The 23,885-nt window shown below is 50.0% G+C and overlaps 5 protein-coding genes across 5 annotated transcripts; 4 read left to right on the plus strand and 1 right to left on the minus strand.

The window, feature by feature from the left end:
- The first annotated feature begins 225 nt into the window (after nucleotides 1-225).
- On the plus strand, nucleotides 226-3,905 carry BO72DRAFT_452462 (lipase ROG1 family protein). The gene is made up of 3 exons (XM_040945725.1): nucleotides 226-762; nucleotides 823-1,716; nucleotides 1,832-3,905. Exons 1-3 carry the CDS (start codon nucleotides 572-574, stop codon nucleotides 3,633-3,635), a joined length of 2,889 nt encoding a protein of 962 aa, XP_040796633.1. The 5' UTR covers nucleotides 226-571; the 3' UTR covers nucleotides 3,636-3,905.
- Nucleotides 3,906-4,362: 457 nt separating this feature from the next.
- BO72DRAFT_414258 (protein HGH1) lies at nucleotides 4,363-6,131 on the plus strand. The gene is made up of 5 exons (XM_040942534.1): nucleotides 4,363-4,566; nucleotides 4,648-4,693; nucleotides 4,824-4,927; nucleotides 5,013-5,126; nucleotides 5,196-6,131. Exons 1-5 carry the CDS (start codon nucleotides 4,546-4,548, stop codon nucleotides 6,009-6,011), a joined length of 1,101 nt encoding a protein of 366 aa, XP_040796634.1. The 5' UTR covers nucleotides 4,363-4,545; the 3' UTR covers nucleotides 6,012-6,131.
- Nucleotides 6,132-6,368: 237 nt separating this feature from the next.
- On the plus strand, nucleotides 6,369-8,988 carry BO72DRAFT_414259 (transcription factor IIF subunit TFG1). Its single transcript, XM_040942535.1, has 4 exons — nucleotides 6,369-7,933; nucleotides 7,988-8,266; nucleotides 8,319-8,562; nucleotides 8,633-8,988. The coding sequence occupies exons 1-4, from the start codon at nucleotides 6,581-6,583 to the stop codon at nucleotides 8,872-8,874; spliced, it is 2,118 nt and encodes a 705-aa protein (XP_040796635.1). The 5' UTR covers nucleotides 6,369-6,580; the 3' UTR covers nucleotides 8,875-8,988.
- Nucleotides 8,989-9,424: 436 nt separating this feature from the next.
- Nucleotides 9,425-16,439, minus strand: BO72DRAFT_452464 (tetrafunctional fatty acid synthase subunit FAS1). Its single transcript, XM_040945726.1, has 3 exons — nucleotides 16,308-16,439; nucleotides 10,264-16,147; nucleotides 9,425-10,207 (listed from the first exon to the last, which is right to left on the minus strand). Exons 2-3 carry the CDS (start codon nucleotides 16,054-16,056, stop codon nucleotides 9,740-9,742), a joined length of 6,261 nt encoding a protein of 2,086 aa, XP_040796636.1. The 5' UTR covers nucleotides 16,057-16,147; nucleotides 16,308-16,439; the 3' UTR covers nucleotides 9,425-9,739.
- A 1,642-nt stretch (nucleotides 16,440-18,081) lies between these two features.
- On the plus strand, nucleotides 18,082-23,777 carry BO72DRAFT_388967 (trifunctional fatty acid synthase subunit FAS2; the record flags this gene model as incomplete). Its single annotated transcript, XM_040941745.1, has 3 exons — nucleotides 18,082-18,604; nucleotides 18,667-23,612; nucleotides 23,667-23,777. The coding sequence occupies 3 exons, from the start codon at nucleotides 18,082-18,084 to the stop codon at nucleotides 23,775-23,777; spliced, it is 5,580 nt and encodes a 1,859-aa protein (XP_040796637.1).
- Nucleotides 23,778-23,885: the final 108 nt, after the last annotated feature.

The raw sequence follows: 23,885 nt of genomic DNA on the forward strand, positions 1-23,885 counted from the left end.
TATACATATTTTTTATTAATTCCAAATTAGATTAAGTCTATATTACATTATTAACTAAAATAGTAAGAATATTCCTAAAACCAATCCTAAGTTTCATAATATGTACTAAAATTTAAAACTAAGTATAATATTGGAAAAATCCTTCAAAGATACAAAACTGATGTATACGGGTACCCACTTGCTTGCTGTGTCCACTCGCTTACCGATCACATTAGTAGTATTGGAACTCCTACAGGTATCAATAGTCATCAAGCCAACATGTTTGTAAGGGGTGAAACCATGTGACTGACCATCAGATAGGGGCAGAGCTGCTGGCAGTGGCAAGCAGAACTACTAACGTCTTCGGGTGCTTCTTTATCCCCTCGGGCTCCAGGCTGACCTCTCTCAAAGAGCACAATTTGCACCAGTTTTGTTTTGGAAATTTGTCCTAGAGAGCTACACAGACTCAGGACCCCACGGTAGCCTCTTAGATCAACCGTCCCTTCAACTGAGCCTAAATTCTTTTGTTCATGACTCGATACAGAGAGTCCCAAATGGTCATGAATAATGGCATCACTTATATCTGAGCCTCATGTTCATCTCTCCACGGACATATTTTGCTTCGCAAACACCAGATCAGGACCTTGTCCGTGCTGAATATACGGGTGATACTGAGTTCAATACACTTCAAGGGTGGCGTCCTGCCGGCCGCATTCGTAATAGCCCGGCTGAAATGCTTTTGATTCACCAGGCAGGCAGTGTTCGTGTGGGCGAGGTGATCCGGTTTGTCATATTCGTCTCAGGTTCCATCACCCTTTGCACTAATTGACCCCCTCCCACCAGATACACGTTAACTTACACACCGGCGGCGGATAATATCCGCCCACCGCCGAGGAAATTATACGTGAAGGTCAAGAATACTACCCCCATTCCCTTACGAGCCGCGTATCTTCACGGTCCATACTCACTCTACGCCTCATGCTACCCATCCACATTCGATCCCAATGTCAAATCTGTTCATCACAACCCTGAAGCAATTCCGCAGTACGAGCCCTACCTCAAGGCAGGTGGTACTTGGTATGCGACGGTAACCCTTCCGCACCATGCGCAGCAATTTCAAGAGCAATCTAGCGGATCAGAGGAGATGAACGATGGTGGCACTTCTACCTGGATCATCGAAATTGTCTCGCAGGTGGTATTTTCCAACACCGCATCCGTCAGCTTCGAGCTCTTAGTCGGTCGCGATGAAGCGTCAGTGGATCTCTTATCTACGAGTAGCATATCCCTGGTCGGTACATCAAAGCCAGCTCAATTGAAAGATCATTGGTCGCCTGAGTTGAGGGGTAAGCAGGTGTCAGCGGAGAGGGGAGTTCATTCTCGAGCGGTTACTCTACAAGTGGATGATACGGCCAGTCTCTGGAACACACCAGAGCTACCCTTAGTTGGCCACGAAAAAGGAGGAGAGGAGAAAGATGAGTCTGTTAGAGATGCGGTTGCCGCGGACTCGGTGGCATCAAATTCGCCTGCTCAAACACCTACAGTTTCTGCTGATGAGAAGCGTCAGAAACGGATACATCTTGTTGTGTTGACCCATGGATTACACAGCAATTTAGGAGCAGATATGCTTTTCCTCAAGGAGAGTATCGATGCTGCTATCAAGGCCAACAAGCAGAAAGCAAACAATAGTTCCTCGAGTCGTAGCGCAAGCAAGCCCACAGGACTATCCTCATCAGACTTGTAAGTAATTTCCCTCTATTGGAGGCGTTCTGCGTGGTTTTCGTCTTTAGAACGTGGCTTTTCTTTCCCGATTTCTTCGTGCCATTGCTAGGACTGGTGGTCTGACCGATAATAGTAGGCATGCTGGAGGCGACCAAGATGAACAAGTTATAGTAAGAGGATTTGCTGGGAACGCAGTGCGTACGGAACGAGGTATACAATACCTTGGTAAGCGTCTTGCGAAGTACATCCTTCAGATGGCGCATCTGGACATCCCCAGTCGTGCAACGAAGACGACATCTCACACTGGGCTGTTCTCTAATCGGAAGCGGCCCGCTGGCCCAGTTTCAGAACTTCCTCAGCATTGCTGCAGCAAGTCAGAGCAGTCAGTCTGCGAGGCTTGCGCTTATCAGATAACCAGTATCAGCTTCATAGGACACTCGCTAGGGGGCCTCGTCCAAACATATGCCATCGCATATATTCACAAGCACTTTCCCGCATTCTTCGACGAAGTTAGACCAATTAACTTTGTTTCTCTCGCGACGCCATTCCTTGGTCTCAGCCATGAAAATCCAATATATGTTCGGTTCGCCTTGGATTTGGGTCTTGTCGGTCGCACTGGGCAAGACCTTGGTCTTAGCTGGACAGCACCTAGGGTTCGAAGTGGCTGGGAGGCTCTAATTGGTGGGAGAGGAAATGCCAGTCAATCACAGGGATACGCAGACGCTCGGTCTAAACCACTCTTGAGAATTCTTCCCTGTGGGCCTGCGCACGAGGCGCTCTCAAAATTTCAACGTCGCACGCTTTATTCTAACGTGGTGAACGATGGAATAGTACCTTTGCGGACATCCTGCCTTCTGTTTCTCGACTGGAGAGGCCTTGATCGGGTCGAGAAGGCAAGAAGAGAGAATGGCTTGGTGGGCACGATGGCTGAATGGGGTTGGGCAGAGTTGACTGGCGCTAATTCGAAGTCTCCCCGGTCTCGGCCCAACGCCGAAGCACTGGCTGCTCTTGGTGACGCTTTTAGTGACAGCAAGCCGACGTCGCGCGTGGAAGAAGTTTCTTCGTCGGGGATCAATTGCACCATCGCCGAACGCCCTGTAGTTACTTCGACCAGTCAGCCTGCAATCGAACGGCCGTGCCCTACTTCTCCTGATGCACTCGCTAATTCAAAGGGGGGAGGGACATTAGTGGAACCGCATTTGTCTAGCACTCTAGCTAAGCTATTTTCATTCATTCGTCCGAAGGAGACTGAGAGCCCGTCTGGCTGGCCAAAGCACACCAAAATTTACAAGCGCAGTCAGACCATTGCAACGCCCAATTCGGTTGCACACTCTTCTAGCTCACATTATCGCGAAACCCTTGTTGGTGGGCAAAACCATGAATATGGGCTTTTTGCCCCCCCCAAGACAACCTTCTTCGAGTCAGCAAGTGATCTCCTCATGCCTCCTCTTCCTCCTCTTGAATTTATACTCGACCCTACGTCGAGACCCAGAACAATATTTCATGATCGCATATATCATCCCGAAGACATACCGCCACCAATGGTTTCCAAGCGACGAGCATTTACACTCGCGCCTTCACAGAGAAGGCCAACTAATCATGCACTCAATTCTTCGGAAGACCCTTTGCATGGAGAGCTTGGCAACTCTAGCGAGGCCCAAAGCGGCCTTGGGGTCGAGGAGAAGATAGCCAGGGCTTACCACCGAGATTTGTCTTGGCGCAAGGTCCTTGTGCGTCTTGAGCCTGATGCACATAACAACATTATTGTACGGAGAATGTTCACAAATGCACACGGGTGGCCGGTCGTACAGCATCTTGTTGAAAGCCACTTTGGACATGCGGAATCATCCCAGTCTGGTAAAGCGAACTCCGAGAGTCACCACGACCAAGATTGGGACGAAGACATCACACCTCTGGCTGGATCTCAGACATTGTAACTCGTACCTTAACATCTGGTACGAGACCTGACGGTAGAATGTATTAGTCTCGTGCTCCGTGATATGCTGGTGCGACCTTGGCCTTATTGGAGGAAGGCCAAGGTACTTGGAAACCGGCCTTGGAACTGGGAGGCAGTAACCCTCTCCAATTCTAGAATTTGAACAATATTCTCATGGATCGTGGAAGTCGTAGTAGATGATTCTCGACTCGTTTGAAACCATGCATTTTAATCTACTACAGTGGTTGAGGAGAATGTGCACTCCACCTATGACCTATGCATCAGTATGGCTTAGGGCGCCTTGCCATTAATTCTGCTGGCAGACTTAAAAAGTGTAAATAGTTTGAGCTAGACGATTGAAATTGAACCACCATTAGATGAGGAGGGAGGTGTACGCACACATTTCACCAGGGACTGTAGCACGCAGCTCAGTGCCCGTGGCCTTGCACCCATGGTCACCCATGGTCTTGCACACCGATGAATACCCAAGACTACTATCCACTACATTGTAATAAGAAACGTTCTCGAATTATGCTATGCCTCACTGATCATCTTCTGATTTACAGTGACAAGTTCAACAGATTGGTCCACAATATGACTTCACTGGCTCATAAATTTAAGTGAAGAAAGAGCCAATTGACCATGCTGGGCGGGCACCTATCATCAACGCACGCACTTCGTACCGTACCTTTACATAGCACTACGGAGGTACTGTACAAGCGGGTAGTGAGTGGGGGTGGGGAGGATGGACAAGAAACTGACTGGCGAAGAAGAAAAATTCAACAACAAGCAAAGACAGCAAAGCAGGGCATCCAGGTGCGAGGGGCACAGAGACATAGTGAACATAGTTTCTTACAATCTTCTTTCTTGGTCCTTTGTATTGATCTCGAGACATCCAACCATTTTTCACAATGCCCACTGAAATAGAAGAGGTAGGCACATACTGCACCATATACATCCTTGACCTGTGTCCAAGACTCTTAGCGGCTAATGTTCTACTCGCACTTGCACAGCTCGTCGAATTTCTGCACCATGGCAATACTCAGATAAGACAAATTGGTATATATTGACCGATATCCCTCGCAGCTGCTACTGAGTCGAGATCCGTTATGCTTCCGTCTTCCCCATTGCGTGCCTACCCTTGTCACGACTACTTGGCTCGACATAATCCTGACATCTGCTTCAATAGCGTGCGAAAACCTTGTTGGTTTCTCAACCGCCCAGCCAGAACTCTTTAAGCGCCAGCAACTCTTGCCGGTGCGGGATCTCAAGCTTCTGGTTCGCGATTATGCAGTCAGTGCCTCTAGCTCACCCTCGATTGTCTACCTGCACTTGCAGAGGATTACTAACGTTGACCCGATGGGATTGTTGACCAAAGCCAATTGCCAAAAATGCCTTGACAATACTCATCAACCTTTCCGCAGATGATGAGGTGCTGACCAATCTTGCGGAAGATGACGCTTTCCTTGAGACTCTTCTTAGGAAAATAACCGTAAGTTTTTAACTTGAATTACTCCCTCGCTACACCGAGGATCCAAATCTAAGCCATGGGATATGACAGAACATCAAGGAACCTAATGCAGATGACTTTGCCATGCTTTTCGCCAATTTATCGAAATCCAATAAGATGGAAAGGCTGCTTAGTCTCAAGCGACAAGCACCAGAGGGAGTCTCCAAGTCATCTAACGCGATGGACCAGCTGATGGACTGCTTTGTGAAGGGAGCCGAGAATGGTCTCAACAAACATGCAACATTTGACTACCTGTCTTATCTTTTTGCTGACCTATCCAAATCTGAGGTCGGGCGAGCATATTTCACTTCGCGGCAAGAGTATGATGACGTTGTGCCAGTGACAAAGCTCACCGTGTTCACAGAGCACAGAAGCACCATCCGGAGAAAGGGGGTAGCGTCCACGATAAAGAATGTCGCATTTGACGTCCCCTTTCACCCCACACTCTTGTCCGAGGATGAGGCCAATATTCTTCCCTACATATTGCTGCCAATTACTGGTCCAGAGGAGTATGCTGAGGAGGAAGCACTGGAAATGCTGCCTGACCTACAGCTGTTGCCGCCTGACAAACAGCGAGATACCGACACCGGTATCATCGTAACACACATCGAAACGCTTTTGTTGCTCACCACAACACGAGAAGGGCGCGACAGGATGAGGGCTGTTCAAGTGTATCCAATCATTCGAGAATGTCACCTCCACGTCAATAATGAGGATGTGCGTGATGCCTGTGATCGCCTAGTCCAAGTTTTGATGCGAGATGAAGAAGGCGAGGATAAAACAAGCCAGCTCCTGGCGGAAAATGCAACCGACACCTTGACTACAGCCCCCTCAGGCGATGATCAGAACGTTGTGGAGATATTCTAGGTAGATCCGTGTAATTAAGGCTTCCGGAATACCGGAATCGCACGGGGTTGGAATTAAAGTGTATTGAGCTCTAATTCTAAGCAAGTATTGTTAGCATAGAAACAACGTTTCCTGGGCAATTTATTGACTCCGGTAACACGTAGACATATGGCGGTAAATCTTCATTCCAACTATATACTGCGCATAAGCAACAGAATCTGCCAATGATACAATGTCTCGCGTATGAGGTCTTTGCATGACCTTTCGACCAACAAAGGCTGGTCGCAACAAAGGCCGGTCGCAACAAAGGCACCTGCTTACATAACCCACTCCCTGCAGCAAGGTAGACACCAGTGTTCATCCATTCATACCTCTACCTTTCTACTCCATTTTACATTTCATCTCACTCTTTACTCCATTCTAAGGTTCATCTTACTTTCTATTCCTCTTGAGATTCGTGCTGGTACATCTGACCCAAGTATCACATTTGAAGTCCTTTACTCACCTTCGCATCTAAGCATCATCAATATTGCTGGCTCAATCGCCATCAAGCCTGAATATCAAAGCCTGAACACCCGTCACAGGCTACCATGACCCCTCCACCAAATGAAACAGCCCCGCGAGCTCAAACAGGCGCAAATGGACCTCAACCGATGAGGATTCGGCGACCAAAGGTGGCAGACCCTCTTGTACGACCGAAGCGAAGACCGATAGCAAAGCCGTCTACTTTGACATCTGCAAATGGTGGCCTTAAGCTCCCTCAATCCAAGCAAGCCACGCCTAGCACTTTGTCGACGGTCAGATCCGAGAAACCAACCAGGGTGAACTCTGGAAATGACTTCTCAATAAATGGGTTTAGTGGACCTTTGTTAACGGAAACATTTGTTGATTATCCTATCGTGACGACTAAACGAGCGATAAGAGAAGGGCTGAAGCATCACATTGCCAGATTCTCAAGTAAGAAATCAGTCGACCCTCGGGACGAAGCCCAGTTCACTCGACCTGTGAGGCTTCAGCGTCGAGATCCCCGGACACGTTCGCATGAAACTACCGCTGAAAAAGGCTTGGGCAATCAGCGCACAGGCTCCGAGTCCGCTAACCAGGGTGACGACGCTGACCGCGAGGAGTTGGAGGCTAGAAAGGCTGCCCGAGAGAAAGAACGTGCAGACAACATGGCTCAAATAGCCCCTTCCATGGGCTCGGCGCCGAAAAGAGCAAACGCTCCCAAACAGAAGACGCAGCAAGTCTCTAGGACTGATATGACACCCGAAGAGATTGCCAAAACACGCATTAAGTATGAAGAAGCGTTGCCGTGGCATCTGGAAGATTTCGACAACAAGAATATCTGGGTTGGCAATTATGAAGCTGCTCTTTCTGAAACCCATGCAGTTTTTATCGTCGAGAATACGGGGCAGATGAGGATGGTTCCTGTAGAGAAATGGTACAGGTTCAGTGCGAAGAACCAATTCAAAGCCCTAACCATCGAGGAAGCAGAAAGGTTCATGGCGAAGAAGGTGAAGGACCCGAGATGGTTCATGGAGAAACAACAAGAAATGGCTCAGCGGAAAGAACTGGAACAGTTTGCCAAACAGCAAAAAGTTTATGCCGGGAAACAAGGTACCGCCGGCGGCGCCGAAGGGTTGGAAGCCGATGACATGGATTTCGAAGAGGATCGCTTTGCCGATGATGAAGAGCATGACGACCTTTTCAACGAAGATGAGGAAGCAAAGGCGGCTGAAAAGAGAATTAAGCAAGATCAGTTGAAGGCGAATGTCTTCAACCTCAAAGAGGAAAAGGATTACGAGGATGAGGAATTGAGAGAGAAGAAAGAGAGGGAAGCGCGTCGAGTACTCGGCAAAAAGGTACGGAAGGCACTTCAGAAAAGAGAGAAGAACTACGATTACAGTAGTGGCTCGGACATCAATCCATACTCGGACGAAGAGGTAAGACTTCCCAATTATACAGTGTGCTATCACATTGTGACTAAACCCCTTTAGAGCTCCGATGACAGCGAAGCCGAGCGGATGAAGGAACAGGAGCGCAAGGCCGAGGAGGAGAAAGACAAGAAAGAGACTCTTTCCAAGGGCAATACCACACCTTCTGGCCGAACAAAGCACACCGACGCTCTGAAGAAAGTAGCACCCCGAAAACGTCTGGGATCTCCTTCAGATGCGAGTGGCACCGATACCTCTCGCAAGAAGGGTAAGAGCAAGTATTCTTTCCAGGCCTCGCAGCCTACATCTCTTTCCGTGTCTGGAACGCCCTCGGTGGCTCCTGTGAGTGCATGATTTGATCGCTTAAGTGATTTCATCTCTAATGCAAACGCAGGTAAGCAAAAAACGTGTTCGCCATATGCAGCTTGGGGGAGCAGGTTCTGCAAGCGATCTGGAGGGTGGCGCAGGATCTGGTGGAGAGGTAGGGGAAAGTGGAAAAATCAAGAAATTGAAGCTCAACCCTTCCTCAATGACACCACAAAGTGGTACGCCGCAAGGATCTAGGGCAGGAAGCCCAGTTCCCTTGAGTAATAGAGGCTTTTCCGGGAGTCGTGCGAGCAGTCCGGAGCCGTTGAGGGGTATGTTCAGATCCATAATGTGTCTTCATGCTTCGCAAAAGGTATAGTGCTGACAATTGACTTCCCACAGGTTCGACGCGCATCTCTACGCCAGGGCCTTCAAGCATCAGCCAAGGCTTCCCTACACCTGCTGAGATTCATGCCGCTATTCCACCGACTGGAATTCTAAGCAGCGATTTGCTGAAGATATTCCGTCCTCGTATTGGTGAATCTAAGGAGAACCATAGAAGATTCATAGCGATTGTTAAAGATGTCGGGGTGTATGGAAAAGAGGACCGGCTCCTACGGCCCGGCATTTTGAAGGAAATTTAGCCTTCGATGATTCTTCACTCAACCCTGCCTACTACAAGCGTCAATGACTCAATTTATGAAATGCAAAGAATATTACCGTGAACATAATTCCCTTTCTTTCCAGATGCTCAGAGCAGAGCAGATGAATCATCTGTAAAGCGGGCTCAGCTGGAATATGTTATGTTATCTTCGCTCGGTGCTTAGAGCAACATAATTAACATACTTGTAGACACATGGCAGCTCATTTGGATTGCGATTCTATGATTTCTATCTATATGTGGTCGTAATACAAGCTATAGACAGAGAACTCTTAACATAACAATTCTTGGGGTTTTTGTGGGGCTCAAGGTATTACCACTGAAGAGTTCTTCTAAGTGACAACGGTCCTTTGCCTAGAGGCTCTTAGGAATTATAGTACCCTGATCTTGTGTAATGGTCAATAAGATTGAAGTGATTATCGGTTACTACCTTACCCACCGGCTCAGTGAGATAGCAATAGGAAAATTGTAAGCGATTTGAGGCACTCAGGCGCGCAACATAGAGCGATTTCTTAATCCCCTGGTGGTTCTTAATAGTTGAATTGTCTGAGATATTAACATGTGAAGCAGCCTGGTAACTGCATTGGATCATGTGGCTAGATTGCTCACGAACGCCGACAAAAACACGAGGCGTCAATAGCACATCTCTATGAAATAGCTTCCTGGACATCTGGCACCTTTAATGATCTCTCAGCACTGGCAACTGATGCAGACATAGCTGGCAAATGATCCACCAATATGTAAGTCTAATCAAGAAGACATGCCCACTCATTCAGGAACAGGAAAATATAAGCTGGATTAGAATGGATGACAAGAATAAAGCCTATGTACTATAACGTTCTAAATCTCTAGCTTCGACCCGCGCTCTCATTTCCCTCCTCGTATTTGTCCCAGTTGGCCAAGATGTGAGCGATTCTGGGCGAGTTTGTGAGACGGTAAACGTCCTCGAAATATTCCTTTGTGATCTCAAATGGCCTTGCTGTAACGTTGGGAATGTATTTTCCGACCAGCTTACTGGGATCAATGGTGGTCTTGTTGATTTTCTTGAGCAGGAATGATCGGAAAGGCTTGACACCAGACCGAAGGAAGGTGCTGTGGAATGGTACGTCGATACCTCTCAAGGGAATGGTGGCGAAGCCGCGCTCAAGCGAGATGGGCCTAGGCTTGGACTCTGTTTGCTTCACACACTCGTCAATCATCTTGACGAGATGCGACTTGACGTCCTCCAAGGACATGCTTTGCATAAGAGCGGGAATGTCAATGTTTTGGGCCTTAAGGTAGTTGAGTAGATTCGTGAGACAGTCAAGCGCCCGTAGCTAGTCATGAGGTCAGCAATGTCGAGCTATCGACGATCAGACGGGGAGACACTTACATCACCAGCAGCAACATATTGCATATTGGCAACATTGTAATTGACAATCTCCAGAAGCCAACCAGTTTGCTCTGAGATATTTTCTACGACATACTGAAGGGCTTGTTCATTGAAGGTCTTCGAGATGCGGCTCGGGTTAACGGCACACATCGAGTAGTTTGAGCGACCTTGCTCGTCTCTTTCCACAGCCACCTGCATTGTCAATCCACGATAGAAGACAACTGAAACCAAGCTTTCAATGGGCATGACATCAGCGAGTGCTGCCAGGGCCGAGTATTCACCAAGAGAGTGACCAGCAAAGCTGCTGTCTCTTTGGACAAGCCCCTTCGAACGCATGTCTTCAAAGCTTGCCTTTTCCATCAATGTAAGGGCAGGCTGTGTGAATTGGGTCGCAGAGAGAAGCCCTGACGGTGAGCGGTAAGTATAAGATGTAGTCTCTTCGTCGATTTCCTTGAAGATCTTCTCCGACTTGATGGACCCGTCCGCGTTGACAGTTTCAAAGGTCATTGACATATAATTCTGACGGATCGCTTTACCCCGGGGGCCTCCGAAGTAAACTGTGAGTTCCTTGGGATTGTTCTTGACAATATCGATGATTGACAGACCGTAATTCTCGATGAAGTGACGATCTGCGCGATCCCAGACCTCTCTTGCAACTGGGCTACTGGCATAGAGTTCCATACCCATTCCCTGCTCCTGGGATCCTTGTCCGGTGAACACGTAGGAGGTGACAGGCTGCTCCACCTCGGCCTCGCCAAGAAGGACCTTCTCTTCGGTCTCTTTGTTACTAGCCTCAACCTTGATGATCTTGCGACCGGCAATCATGCCGACATGCTGCAACTTGACAGTGATGATGTCGTTGGGTAGGACCATGCCCACTAGCGAGACATGGAAACCTCTCACGCGCCCAATGTTGTTCTCTGCGGCCCATGTTTCAACGTAGCTGCGAACGGCAGCACTTGTGTACATACCATGGGTGATGGTGCCTGGTAATTTGGCATAGCTGGAGAAAACCCGGGACACATGAATGGGGTTGTAGTCGCCCGAGACACGAGCATAGGTCTCGTTGGACGCAGGAGCACGCAAAACCAGCGGAGTCTTTCCGCTAAGGGGGATTGGGTTCTCAAAGTAAACTGGCTGCTCGATGGAAGTACCATTGCGCTGGAGGTAATCAATCACAGGATTTCCATGAGATGTACCTGCCTCATAATCCACAGAAGCTACCTGGATGACCTCCTTCGTCGGCAATTCCAGCAGCACCTGACCTACAGTCTGAACGTTGCTGAAGACGGTCTTGTTCTTGAAGCGAATCAAACTCTGAAGGCGGAAAGTCAAGGTCTGGCCCAGCAGTTCGACATCACTTTCATCCATGCGGAACCACTCTTTCGAGCGGAGAATGGCTACATCTCGGCTTGATGCAAGGTGAACCTGCATAGGCACCTCGTCCTTGCGTTGGAAGGTGTTCTCAAAGTCCAGGTAGGCACCACGGTACAGGAACTGACTGGTAACATGCATGATCGGCTTGCCATCTCTGAGAATAGTGCCACAGACCTCGACCATCTTGCCGGAGTCTTGGTTGATGACCGAATTGATTTGAGCCGAAGTATCCAGGACGTCCCCGACCTTCAATGGCTGAGCCCCAGGAACCATTTTGAATCCATTGGATAAATGAACCAGCTTCAATAGGTCACCATCGATGGTACGAGGGAAGATAGGTTTGGTGATGGCCTTCCAACCGGCAACGATGGCAAAATCCATGGGGGCGAACACCTCTTTGCCAGGTCGGTCCACGAAAGCCTCACCAGTGTTGCCAACAGCATGAACAAAGTCAGCTACAGCTTGCGACGTGATTGTCTCACGTCCACCGTTGAAAGTGGCAGTCGTCGGTGTATCAAAAGGAACATCCTTGTTGCCAAACCAGACACGATAATAGAACTCCTTGATGCGATCGTTGCGGCCTTCCATGACCTCCCTGATGGGTGCGTACCCTGCCTCAGGGTGATACGTGAAGAGAAATGTTAAGGGAACGACAGCAGCCTCCGCGGTCCTACCCTCAAAAAGAGTAAGGCTAATTTGATTGTTGTCGTTCATCTTTACCTCGACCGTTTTGACCAGTTTGCCGGATTGGTAAGGCTCCCGCACGATAATACTCGTCTTGGATGGGTCATTTGGATACGAGATTTCCACGTACATGCCTGCGACGGGTGCGACTATGCGTTTCAAGGGATTGGCATCGAAACGATGATCCTGAACGAACACGTCTGCCAAGAACAACGCATGTCTCCAGGAATACGCTGAGCCAGCAAGGACACGAAGCCAGCGATCCAAACCAGGCAAGTCCGCCGAGGGAGAAGATGACAAGCGGTAGGTGATCTTGTCACCGTCTTCCGCGATTGTTAAGCCGTCAATATCTTGCTCATCGTCGGTTCTGTCGAACAGTCCCCCAAAGTACTCGATGACAGGCACTTGCGTCTCGTCTCCGTTGTACACATCCTCTATCAGGCTCTTCACGTGACCCTGATGGATACCGTCCAAGATGTCCCGGACAGGCTCGTCAATAATAGTTGAGAACTTGGCAGCCATGGGACCCTGGAGGATACATGTCCTTCCGACGTCCTGCCCCACAACAGCCTCCAAATCCTCGCTCTGCCAGAGAGAGTCTTTCTTGAACCAGTACTCGAAATTCTCATCCAAGGAAGGTACAAAGGGAACGGGCTTCTGTCCCCGACGCTGGCAGAGTAGTAAGAAATGCTGAACGTCCTGAGCGTTGATCAACTGAGTGGCTGCCTCAGGGTAGGCAGCCAGGATGTTGTCAATATTAGGATAGGGAGCATTCAGCTCAGAATAATTTTGAAGAAGAGATGGCTGGCCCTCACTTGTAGTGAAGCGTTCCTCAACACGGCGGATGAAGTCGCCAGTAAGCTTCTTCAGAGACTCATCGATCCATCTTGACTCATGCTTGACATACATGAGATCTACCATGCGGTGGACGACTTCAGTGTAGGTCATGTCTTCGAGGTCAACGGTTTCGCCAGCAGCGTTGCGGCCGAACCAGACCTTATGGAAATCATCGTTCAGCTTCTTGATAATGTAATTGCGCTGCTTCTTCAGCTCCGGGACGCGCTTGGCCTTGTCCAATTTGAAAATCTTCTGGTCCATCTCGTGCCAGAACAACACACCCCTAGTGGCTAGCTTGTGAATCGGCTCACCCATTTCAGACAGGACAGTAACCACGCCTCCTGCGGCTCCCTTGTATGTCTTCTCCCAATCTTTGTCATCGAGGCCAGGTGCATCAGCGATGGCCTTCTTGGCATTCTTCGATGTATGAGCCTCTTTGGAGATCATCATGCGGCTGCCAAACAAACAGCCATCGAAAGGCATCGGCGGGTACCCGAAGCCAGATGACCAGGTGCCGGAAAGATAGGGGTAGGTATCCTCGGAGCCACCAAAGCCGCTGCCTGCCACAAGGACAATATTCTCATGACGTCTGATACGACTGTACATCTGCAAAATCGGCTGATGGAAGTCCTCGAATGAGTGATGACCACCACCACGGCCTCCGGTCCACTGAAGAATGATAGGGAACTTTGGGTTAGCCTTGGCGATATTGATTACCTGTTGGATAGCATCAACGGAACCCGGTTTGAATGCGATGTGCTTGATCCCCAAAGTCTCGATGTATTCATTCGCCACTTCAATGGACGGAACACCGGCACCAATAGTCAGACCCTCGATCGGCACGCCTTCAGACCTCAACCTACCGACCAAGGGTATCTGCCATGCCATAGCACGAGGATTGACGTAAATCAAGTTGATCGTGATGCCACGACCGGGAGGGATGGCCTTTTCAATTTTTGTCACGGCATCAGTCATGGTCTTGGCATTGTAGTAACCGCCACCCGCAAGCTCGATATGGTAACCGGCGTTCATTGTAGCAGCAACAAAATCCCAAGCAACAGTGGTGGGTGTCATTCCGGCCACCATGACTGGCGGAATTCCTAGCAGTCGGCTCATCTTGGTGTCCACGAAAGTCTGGCCCATCGCGTTCTTTACGAGACGTGGCCCGTACTCCTTGACCCAATCAATGGCGTACTTAACGGAGTGTTCGTCACGATCGAATAGCTCAGGCTTATATCCCACTTCAGCGTTGGTGCCATCCATAGCTCCTGCAAGTACCACACGAACACCGGTTCCATCCTTGTTGCGGTTGGTCAGGACACCTAAGCCAGAGATGCCACCGGGTCCGAAGTCAACGATGTGTGTGGCACCAGGGAAGACTGTGGCTTGCTCCCAGTTGACAGCATCATGGGTTATCATGCGAACCAACGCCGGTACGATGTTGGCTTCACTGGTCTCGCGCAGGTCATCACCGGTCTTAGTGCCGTAAACGGGGATGGCGAGTGATCCGGGGGATATCTCCAACTCCTCCAGGTCTTCCAGGATACGGTCATAGGCCGGGTACAGGTACTGACTATGGAAAGGAGCGGTGATAGGGAGAAATCGGTTGACGAAGCGGACCTTGCGTTGGGTGTAAGGAACACGGTTCTGATCCAGACCTGTGGGCGCTTTGACCTTGCGCAGGCGCAGATTAAGACCATACAAAGACAAGGGAGGTCCAGTGACAACAAAGTTGCGAGCGCTGTTGATCAAGGAAATAGAAATATGGCGGTCCTCGGGAAGATGCTGGTTGGTCATATCAATGTGGTCTTGCACGGCTGCTCTTGGAAGATCTCGGATAGACAGCATCGGAGTGGGCGCACCCTCTCCATTCTCAATCGAGTCTTGTAGAACCGAGGGCGCAATAGATGTACGCGGATAGGCTTGCTGGCTGCGAAGACCAATCCAGAAAAGCATGGTCAATGCATTTTTAGAAGCCTGCTGGAAACTTTCCCAGGAAGTGGCGGAGGCGATTGCTGCTGCGGTGACCACTCCCTGCGAGTGGCCAGTGGTTCCACTGAATCTTTCGAGGACCTCACCGGGTGCTTTACCGAGGACCTTGCAGGTGACAACGAAATGTGCTAGCTGAACCAAGCCAATCAACGGCAAGCTGACGGGTGCGGACACAAGATAATCTGTGTCAGGTTGAGAATCCGGGTCCTGGAGCCACTGGATGATGTCCAGTCCTTTAGGGTAAAGCTTGTTGGCCTCGGGCTCACGCGAAAGGGATTGAAGCAACTCGGCAGAGGATGTGATCAGATCATCCACGAACGAGGGGTAGGTGGTATAAACCTCTCTTAACTCATCGAAATATTCTTCGATGTTACCTTGTCCCCCAAACACTGAATAGATGCTCGCCTTCTCCTCTGACGCGGCTCGGAAGAGGGCCGAATCGTAGGGTTTGGTAGGCCGCCCAGCGGCAGCTCTACCGGCATAATAGGCCTTGACGACTAACACCTTCTTCGAGGTGATGCCGGGAAGACCAGCAGCAACAGCGTGCACATCATTGCCGCGCATAAAAGCCCGTTCAAATTCGTTCAATGCCAATTTCAAAACCTCTAAGTAGGTGCCCTGGGCATCGTCTTCACCCTCTTCCACCTCCCGTGCAACATGGTCAATGTATCTTGCGACCAGTTCGGCGACCGAGGAGGGTTCATCGTCTTGCGCAAGCTCATCTGTCGGCTGTGGTAATGATGCTGTGAAACCATCCTTCAATTGCGATGCATGGAAGTGAAGCGACGTCGGGACGAGGAAAGAGAATTCAAGCGAGCCATGAGCCAGAATAAGTGGCCTCAATGACTGTGACGAGCGAGGGGTATTAATGCCCGTTTGTGGGCCGGTAGATGTTCCATACATCCTGTAGTTCTCGTGTCGTTAAAAGTCTATGAGCGAAAGGCTGAAGAAGGCGTCGGGGAAGAAAAATAATAAACGGAAAAGTGCGTAGGTTCTGCTATCGATAAGTATATATATCGGGAAATGAAAATTCGTGCCATGAAGTGAGAGCAGACAATGGAATGAGAGGAGAAAAAGTGTGTATGAGCACATAGTCTGGTTTTCTTTCTTTCTTTCTTTCTTTCTTTTCTTCTTTGGGTGTGTGTGTTACCTACCTATTCCTATCAGAAATTGTGAAATAAACCTCAACTCAAGGGAACCACAGCCGGTCCCGTCGTACAGGATAGATAGAGGAGGGGCGGCCGCCGGAGGAGGAGGAAGGTAGAAGAGTAAAGACAAGAAAGAGAAGGTTGGAGGAGGAAGAGAGGTATGGGGAAAAAGGTACTACGATATGGGGGAAGGGGAGGAAAGAGAGGGGAGGGGGGGAGAGAGGGGACAGTGGAAGAGCAGAAGGAGAGGGTAGAATAAACAGAAGGGAGTGGGATGGAATTGAAGCCTTGAATGGGCAATCAGAGAGCACGAGAGTGGTTCAGCACCTTGCGGTACTAGTAATAATTTTTGAATCCCGGCGCCGAGATAGGGCGGTTGTGCACACTGTTGAACCGGCTGGGCGGAGGAAGAGATCCGCCGACGTAGGCTGGTTGAATAGGAACTGACCGAATTCGGTATGGTGGGTGGCCGCACCTCCCCAAAACTCTGAAATGGTTGGGCTGGACCTGAAGGTGCGGTGACAATACCTGACCATGTCTGACCATTCCTGACCATTCAACAAGGTTGATGGATGCAGTGATGGTTTAGCAATCACCATCCAATCTTCACCAACAGATCTATTGAGTACTTAGTAATGTAGTTACCTAGTAGTTAAGTTAGTATACTGCCTAGTACTACAGCACTGTAGTTATTGTAGCATCATATACCCAAGTACCTACTATGCTGCCGAATTCAACCTGTCAGGTCTGACTCAATTGCAATTCCTATGATGATTGTGGACCAATCATACACTGTCGTTGTAAGCTGGTTCTTTCCTTTTTTTTTTTCTTTTTTCTTTTTTTTTGCATGTTCGTCTTCCATGCTTGTTCTCGGCTCCGAAAGCCTGCTGGAATTCATGCAATGCTTCCGTACCGTATGAAAGTCAACTTCCGCCCCAACACTCACCCAAAAAAACAAAAAAAGAAAGTAAGAGAGAAGGGCGGGGGGGGGGAAGGGGGGACTCAGTTCAAAGTCCCTTCCCATTTCTCAGCTACAATAATACTTTGGTACCCTTCCGGTTGTCGTCGCTACATACTAAGTATCGCCAACCTTTCCGTCACCCCCCCCCCTCTCTCCTCCCATCCTAACTCCCAGGCGTTCAAATAATATTCTTTACAATCGTATTAGTGTATTTTCTCTGGAATTTTATTGTTGATCGCTTCAATTCTCATCCACTTTCTTTGGCACATATCTGGATCGAGGTCAGTCGGCGAATTCATCCCATCCTTTCTCCCCCCCTTCTCCTCCCCCCCCCTCCCTCTTCTACCCCCACTGATAGTGGTCCTGAACTGGGGGTGAGTATTTCTTATTCCCACCCGGAACTGCCGTGGATCAATTTTCATTTTCCTATCCAGCTTCCCTTTCCCGCACCCGCTTGGTTGCCTGCTAAAGCACTTGAGTGGCGCAAGAACACAAGAAAGAGATAAAAACATTTGAAGGTTCAATTAGAGTACGATTTGCATTGACACCATTTAGACTGACCTGTTCATATCTCTAGTTAGGATTGAACCAACCTATATTATCACTTTAATGATATTCATCTTCCTTCCGTTGCCCCAAATCCGACCTACACTTTTCTTCAACTTTCTTCTGGTGTTGATCCTTTGCCTGGCCGCCACTTCTCCCCAACCAATTGAGGCAGAGACTGAAACCAATTCCTATCCTGGTTCAACCGCTTGAAGTTGACCTTCTCCATACCCCATCTCTACGTGGGCATATCCTTACATTTCCATCAACAATATGCGTCCTGAAATTGAGCAAGAATTGGCCCACACCCTGCTGGTTGAGCTGCTGGCCTACCAGTTTGCCTCGCCAGTGAGATGGATCGAAACGCAAGATGTCATACTTGCAGAGAAGCGGACAGAACGGATTGTTGAAATTGGCCCCGCGGATACACTGGGTGGTATGGCAAAACGGACTCTTGCCTCGAAATATGAAGCATACGACGCCGCTACCTCCGTGCAACGCCAAATACTTTGTTATAACAAGGATGCGAAGGAGATTTATTACGATGTCGACCCTGTGGAAGAGGAGGCAGACACTCCTTCAGAGCCCGCTGCTGGGACTCCGCCCCCGGCTGCGCAGGCCGCTGTTGCTGCTGCTCCTGTGGCAGCCGCTGCTCCGCCTAGTGCTGGACCTGCCGCAGCAATTGAGGATGCTCCTGTCACAGCAGTGGATGTCCTCAGGACATTGGTGGCGCAGAAGCTTAAGAAGAGCCTGTCCGATGTGCCTTTGAGCAAGGCCATCAAAGATCTTGTCGGAGGTGGGTACCAGCACGAATTACCTGAGCAATGCTTTCAACTCATACTAATCTGGTGCAAATAGGTAAATCCACACTACAAAATGAAATTCTCGGAGATCTGGGCAAGGAGTTTGGCTCTACGCCTGAAAAGCCGGAGGATACCCCCTTGGATGAGTTAGGTGCATCCATGCAGGCCACATTCAATGGTCAATTGGGTAAACAATCCTCTTCTCTCATTGCCCGCTTGGTATCGTCGAAGATGCCTGGTGGATTCAATATCACTGCCGTTCGCAAATACTTGGAGACGAGATGGGGTCTGGGTTCTGGCAGGCAGGACGGTGTGCTCCTCCTTGCGCTTACAATGGAGCCGGCGTCTCGTATCGGTTCGGAACCCGATGCCAAGGGTTATCTTGACGATGTGACTAATAAGTATGCTGCCAGTGCTGGCATAAGTCTGTCTGCTCCCACAACTGGAGGTGATGGCGGCGCCGGCGCCGGCGGTATGCTCATGGATCCCGCCGCTATCGATGCCCTGACGAAGGATCAACGCGCCCTGTTCAAGCAGCAGTTGGAACTCATTGCTCGCTACTTGAAAATGGATCTGCGCGCTGGTCAAAAGGCGTTCATCAACTCCCAAGAGACTCAGAAGACGCTGCAAGCGCAGCTAGACCTTTGGCAAGCCGAGCATGGCGACTTCTATGCCTCTGGCATTGAGCCAGCGTTCGATCCTCTCAAGGCCCGTGTCTACGACTCCTCCTGGAACTGGGCTCGCCAAGATGCTTTGAGCATGTACTACGACATCATCTTTGGAAGGCTCAAGGTTGTTGATAGGGAGATTGTGAGCCGTTGCATCCGTATCATGAATCGGTCGAATCCTCTCCTTCTAGACTTCATGCAGTATCATATCGACAACTGCCCCACTGATAGGGGTGAAACGTATCAGCTTGCAAAGGAGCTTGGTGAGCAACTTATTGAAAATTGCAAGGAGGTTCTTGACGCTGCTCCTGTCTACAAGGACGTTGCTGTTCCTACCGGACCTCAAACCACTGTCGATGCCCGAGGAAAGGTTGGTTACAAGGAAGTCCCTCGCGCCAGCGCCCGCAAACTAGAGCACTATGTTAAGCAGATGGCTGAAGGCGGTCCCATCTCGGAGTACAGCAACCGCGCCAAAGTGCAAGATGACCTACGCAGTGTCTATAAGTTGATCCGCAGGCAGCACCGCCTCTCCAAGTCTTCACAGCTGCAGTTCAACGCTCTCTATAAAGAGGTTATCCGCGCCCTGAGCATGAATGAGAATCAGATCATTCCACAGGAGAACAGCAACGGAAAGAAGTCTGGCAGAAACAGTGTCAAGCGCAATGGTAGCCCTCGGTCGGGCAAGATTGAGACCATCCCTTTCTTGCACCTGAAGAAAAAGAACGAACACGGCTGGGATTATAACAAGAAGCTCACCGGTGTTTACCTCGACGTTCTGGAGTCAGCAGCTCGATCTGGTCTTACATTCCAAGGCAAGAATGTTCTCATGACTGGAGCTGGTGCCGGTTCCATCGGTGCTGAGGTGCTGCAGGGCTTGATCAGCGGTGGTGCTAAGGTGATTGTCACAACGAGTCGATTCTCCCGTGAGGTCACTGAATATTATCAGGCCATGTACGCCCGCTATGGCGCTCGTGGCTCTCAACTCGTCGTTGTGCCCTTCAACCAAGGTAGCAAACAAGATGTCGAAGCACTGGTCGACTATATTTACGACATTAAGAAGGGTCTTGGCTGGGATCTGGATTTCGTTGTCCCATTTGCTGCCATCCCGGAAAATGGTCGGGAGATCGACTCGATCGACTCAAAGTCTGAGTTGGCCCACCGCATCATGCTCACAAACCTGCTCCGACTTCTTGGTAGCATTAAGACACAGAAACAAACCAATGGCTTTGAAACCCGCCCAGCACAAGTCATCCTTCCTTTGTCTCCCAATCACGGCACTTTCGGAAATGATGGACTGTACTCGGAGTCCAAGCTGGCTCTGGAGACTCTCTTTAATCGCTGGTACTCGGAGAACTGGAGCAACTATTTGACCATCTGCGGTGCTGTTATTGGCTGGACGCGCGGCACAGGATTGATGAGCGGTAACAACATGGTTGCTGAGGGCGTTGAAAAGCTCGGTGTCCGCACCTTCTCACAGCAAGAGATGGCCTTCAACCTTCTTGGTCTCATGGCACCCGCTATTGTCAACCTATGCCAGCTTGATCCTGTCTGGGCTGATCTCAACGGCGGTCTTCAGTTCATCCCCGATCTCAAGGACCTCATGACGAGGCTCCGCACTGACATCATGGAGACCAGTGATGTCCGCCAAGCAGTCATCAAGGAAACCGCCATCGAGAATAAGGTTGTCAACGGAGAAGACAGCGAGGTCCTTTACAAAAGAGTGGTCGCCGAGCCCCGTGCCAATATCAAATTCCAGTTCCCGCAACTTCCTGACTGGGAGAAGGATGTTCAGCCCCTCAATGAGAACCTCAAGGGTATGGTCAACCTTGAGAAGGTGGTTGTTGTCACTGGGTTTTCAGAGGTCGGCCCCTGGGGTAACTCCCGTACCCGCTGGGAGATGGAGGCGTACGGCAAGTTTTCCCTTGAGGGCTGCGTCGAGATGGCCTGGATCATGGGTTTAATCAAACACCATAATGGTCCTCTCAAGGGCAAAGCCTATTCAGGATGGGTTGACGCTAAGTCTGGCGAGCCTGTGGACGACAAGGACGTCAAGCCCAAATATGAGAAGCACATTCTGGAGCATTCGGGCATTCGATTGATCGAGCCTGAGCTGTTCAAGGGATATGATCCCAAGAAGAAGCAACTTCTCCAAGAAATTGTCATCCAGGAAGATCTTGACCCCTTCGAGGCATCCAAGGAAACTGCCGAAGAATTCAAGCGCGAGCATGGTGACAAAGTTGAAATCTTTGAACTGCCCGAATCGGGAGAGTACACTGTGCGCCTCAAGAAGGGGGCTACATTGCTTATTCCCAAGGCCCTCCAGTTCGATCGTCTCGTTGCTGGCCAGATTCCCACTGGCTGGGACGCCAAGCGCTACGGTATCCCAGACGACATCATCGAACAGGTTGATCCAGTCACATTGTTTGTTCTTGTCTGTACTGCGGAAGCAATGCTCTCTGCTGGTGTCACCGACCCTTACGAATTCTACAAGTATGTTCACCTGTCTGAGGTCGGTAACTGCATTGGTTCCGGTATCGGAGGCACCCACGCCTTACGAGGCATGTACAAAGACCGCTACCTGGACAAGCCCCTCCAAAAGGATATCCTGCAGGAATCCTTCATCAATACTATGAGCGCTTGGGTCAATATGCTTCTGCTGTCCTCTACTGGACCGATCAAGACCCCTGTTGGTGCCTGTGCCACGGCAGTTGAATCTGTTGATATCGGTTATGAGACGATTGTGGAAGGCAAAGCTCGCGTCTGCTTTGTTGGTGGATTCGACGACTTCCAGGAAGAAGGATCATATGAGTTTGCAAACATGAAGGCCACCAGCAATGCGGAAGATGAATTTTCCCACGGTCGTACCCCACAGGAGATGTCGCGCCCCACTACCACCACGCGTGCGGGTTTCATGGAGTCACAGGGTTGTGGTATGCAACTCATTATGAGCGCCCAGCTGGCTTTGGACATGGGCGTACCCATCTACGGTATTATTGCCTTGACAACGACCGCCACGGACAAGATTGGACGATCCGTCCCCGCCCCCGGTCAGGGTGTCCTCACCACCGCACGAGAGAACCCTGGCAAGTTCCCGTCGCCGTTGTTGGATATCAAATACCGCCAGCGCCAGCTTGACCTGCGTAAGAAGCAAATCAAGGAGTGGCAAGAATCAGAGCTGCTTTTCCTCCAGGAGGAGGTGGAGGCCATGAAGTCCCAGAGCTCTGAGCCATTCGATGAGTCGGACTATCTGCAGGAGCGGGCTCGGCACATTGAGCGAGAAGCTGTCCGACAGGAGAAGGATGCCCAGTTTAGTCTTGGCAACAACTTCTGGAAGCAAGACCCCCGTATCGCCCCTCTCCGCGGCGCCCTTGCTACCTGGGGCCTTACTGTCGACGACATTGGTGTTGCATCCTTCCACGGTACCTCTACCGTGGCCAACGACAAGAACGAATCTGATGTCATTTGCCAGCAAATGAAGCATCTGGGACGCAAGAAGGGCAATGCGCTGCTGGGTATCTTCCAGAAGTATCTCACCGGACATCCCAAGGGCGCTGCCGGTGCTTGGATGTTCAACGGCTGCTTGCAGGTTCTTGACAGTGGCTTGGTTCCAGGGAACCGTAATGCTGATAACGTGGACAAGGTCATGGAGAAGTTCGATTACATTGTTTATCCCAGCCGTAGCATCCAGACTGATGGTATCAACGCTTTCTCAGTCACATCGTTCGGTTTCGGTCAGAAGGGTGCCCAGGTCATTGGAATCCACCCCAAGTACCTGTACGCAACTCTGGACCGGGCACAGTTCCAGACTTACAAGGCCAAGGTTGAGGCCAGACAAAAGAAGGCCTACCGTTACTTCCACAACGGTCTCATCAACAACAGCATTTTCGTTGCCAAAGACAAAGCTCCCTATGAAGATGCTCAACAGAGCAAGGTCTTCCTCAACCCCGATTACCGCGTCGCGGTTGACAAGAAAACATCAGAACTCAAGTTCCCTGCAGTCCCTCCGAAGGCTAGTGACAAGGGAACTGAAAGTACAAGATCGATGATTGAGTCTCTTGCGAAAGCTAACGCCGCCGAGGACTCGAAGGTAGGTGTCGACGTTGAGAACATTGAGGGGTTCAACATCGAAAATGAAACCTTCATCGAGCGAAACTTCACTGCTAGCGAGCGAGAGTATTGCCTGAAGGCACCATCTCCCCGTGCATCGTTTGCTGGTCGGTGGAGTGCCAAAGAGGCGGTCTTCAAGTCTCTGGGCGTTAGCAGCAAGGGCGCCGGCTCTCCGCTGAAGGAAATTGAGATCGTCACTGATTCAACTGGTGCGCCTGTTGTCCAAGTAAGTTCCACTTCCAACCTGTCATCTTCGCGTCTGACGCTAACATGTTGCTAGCTTCATGGTGTTGCTGCTGAAGTTGCCGAGCAGGCTGGTGTCAAGCAAGTCAGTGTTAGCATCAGCCACAGTGATACGCAGGCTGTCGCGGTTGCTGTGTCGAGATTCTGATCTTTCGGCGAGCGAACAAGCTGCTTTGATGTAATCGGAGTGTCTGAATCATGTCTACGTTTCTTGACCACATATTCATATAGATAGATCAATCCAAGCCTGGCTTTC

Source organism: Aspergillus fijiensis, assembly GCF_003184825.1.
Source record: "Aspergillus fijiensis CBS 313.89 unplaced genomic scaffold BO72scaffold_71, whole genome shotgun sequence".
NCBI classification, from domain to species: domain Eukaryota; kingdom Fungi; phylum Ascomycota; class Eurotiomycetes; order Eurotiales; family Aspergillaceae; genus Aspergillus; species Aspergillus fijiensis.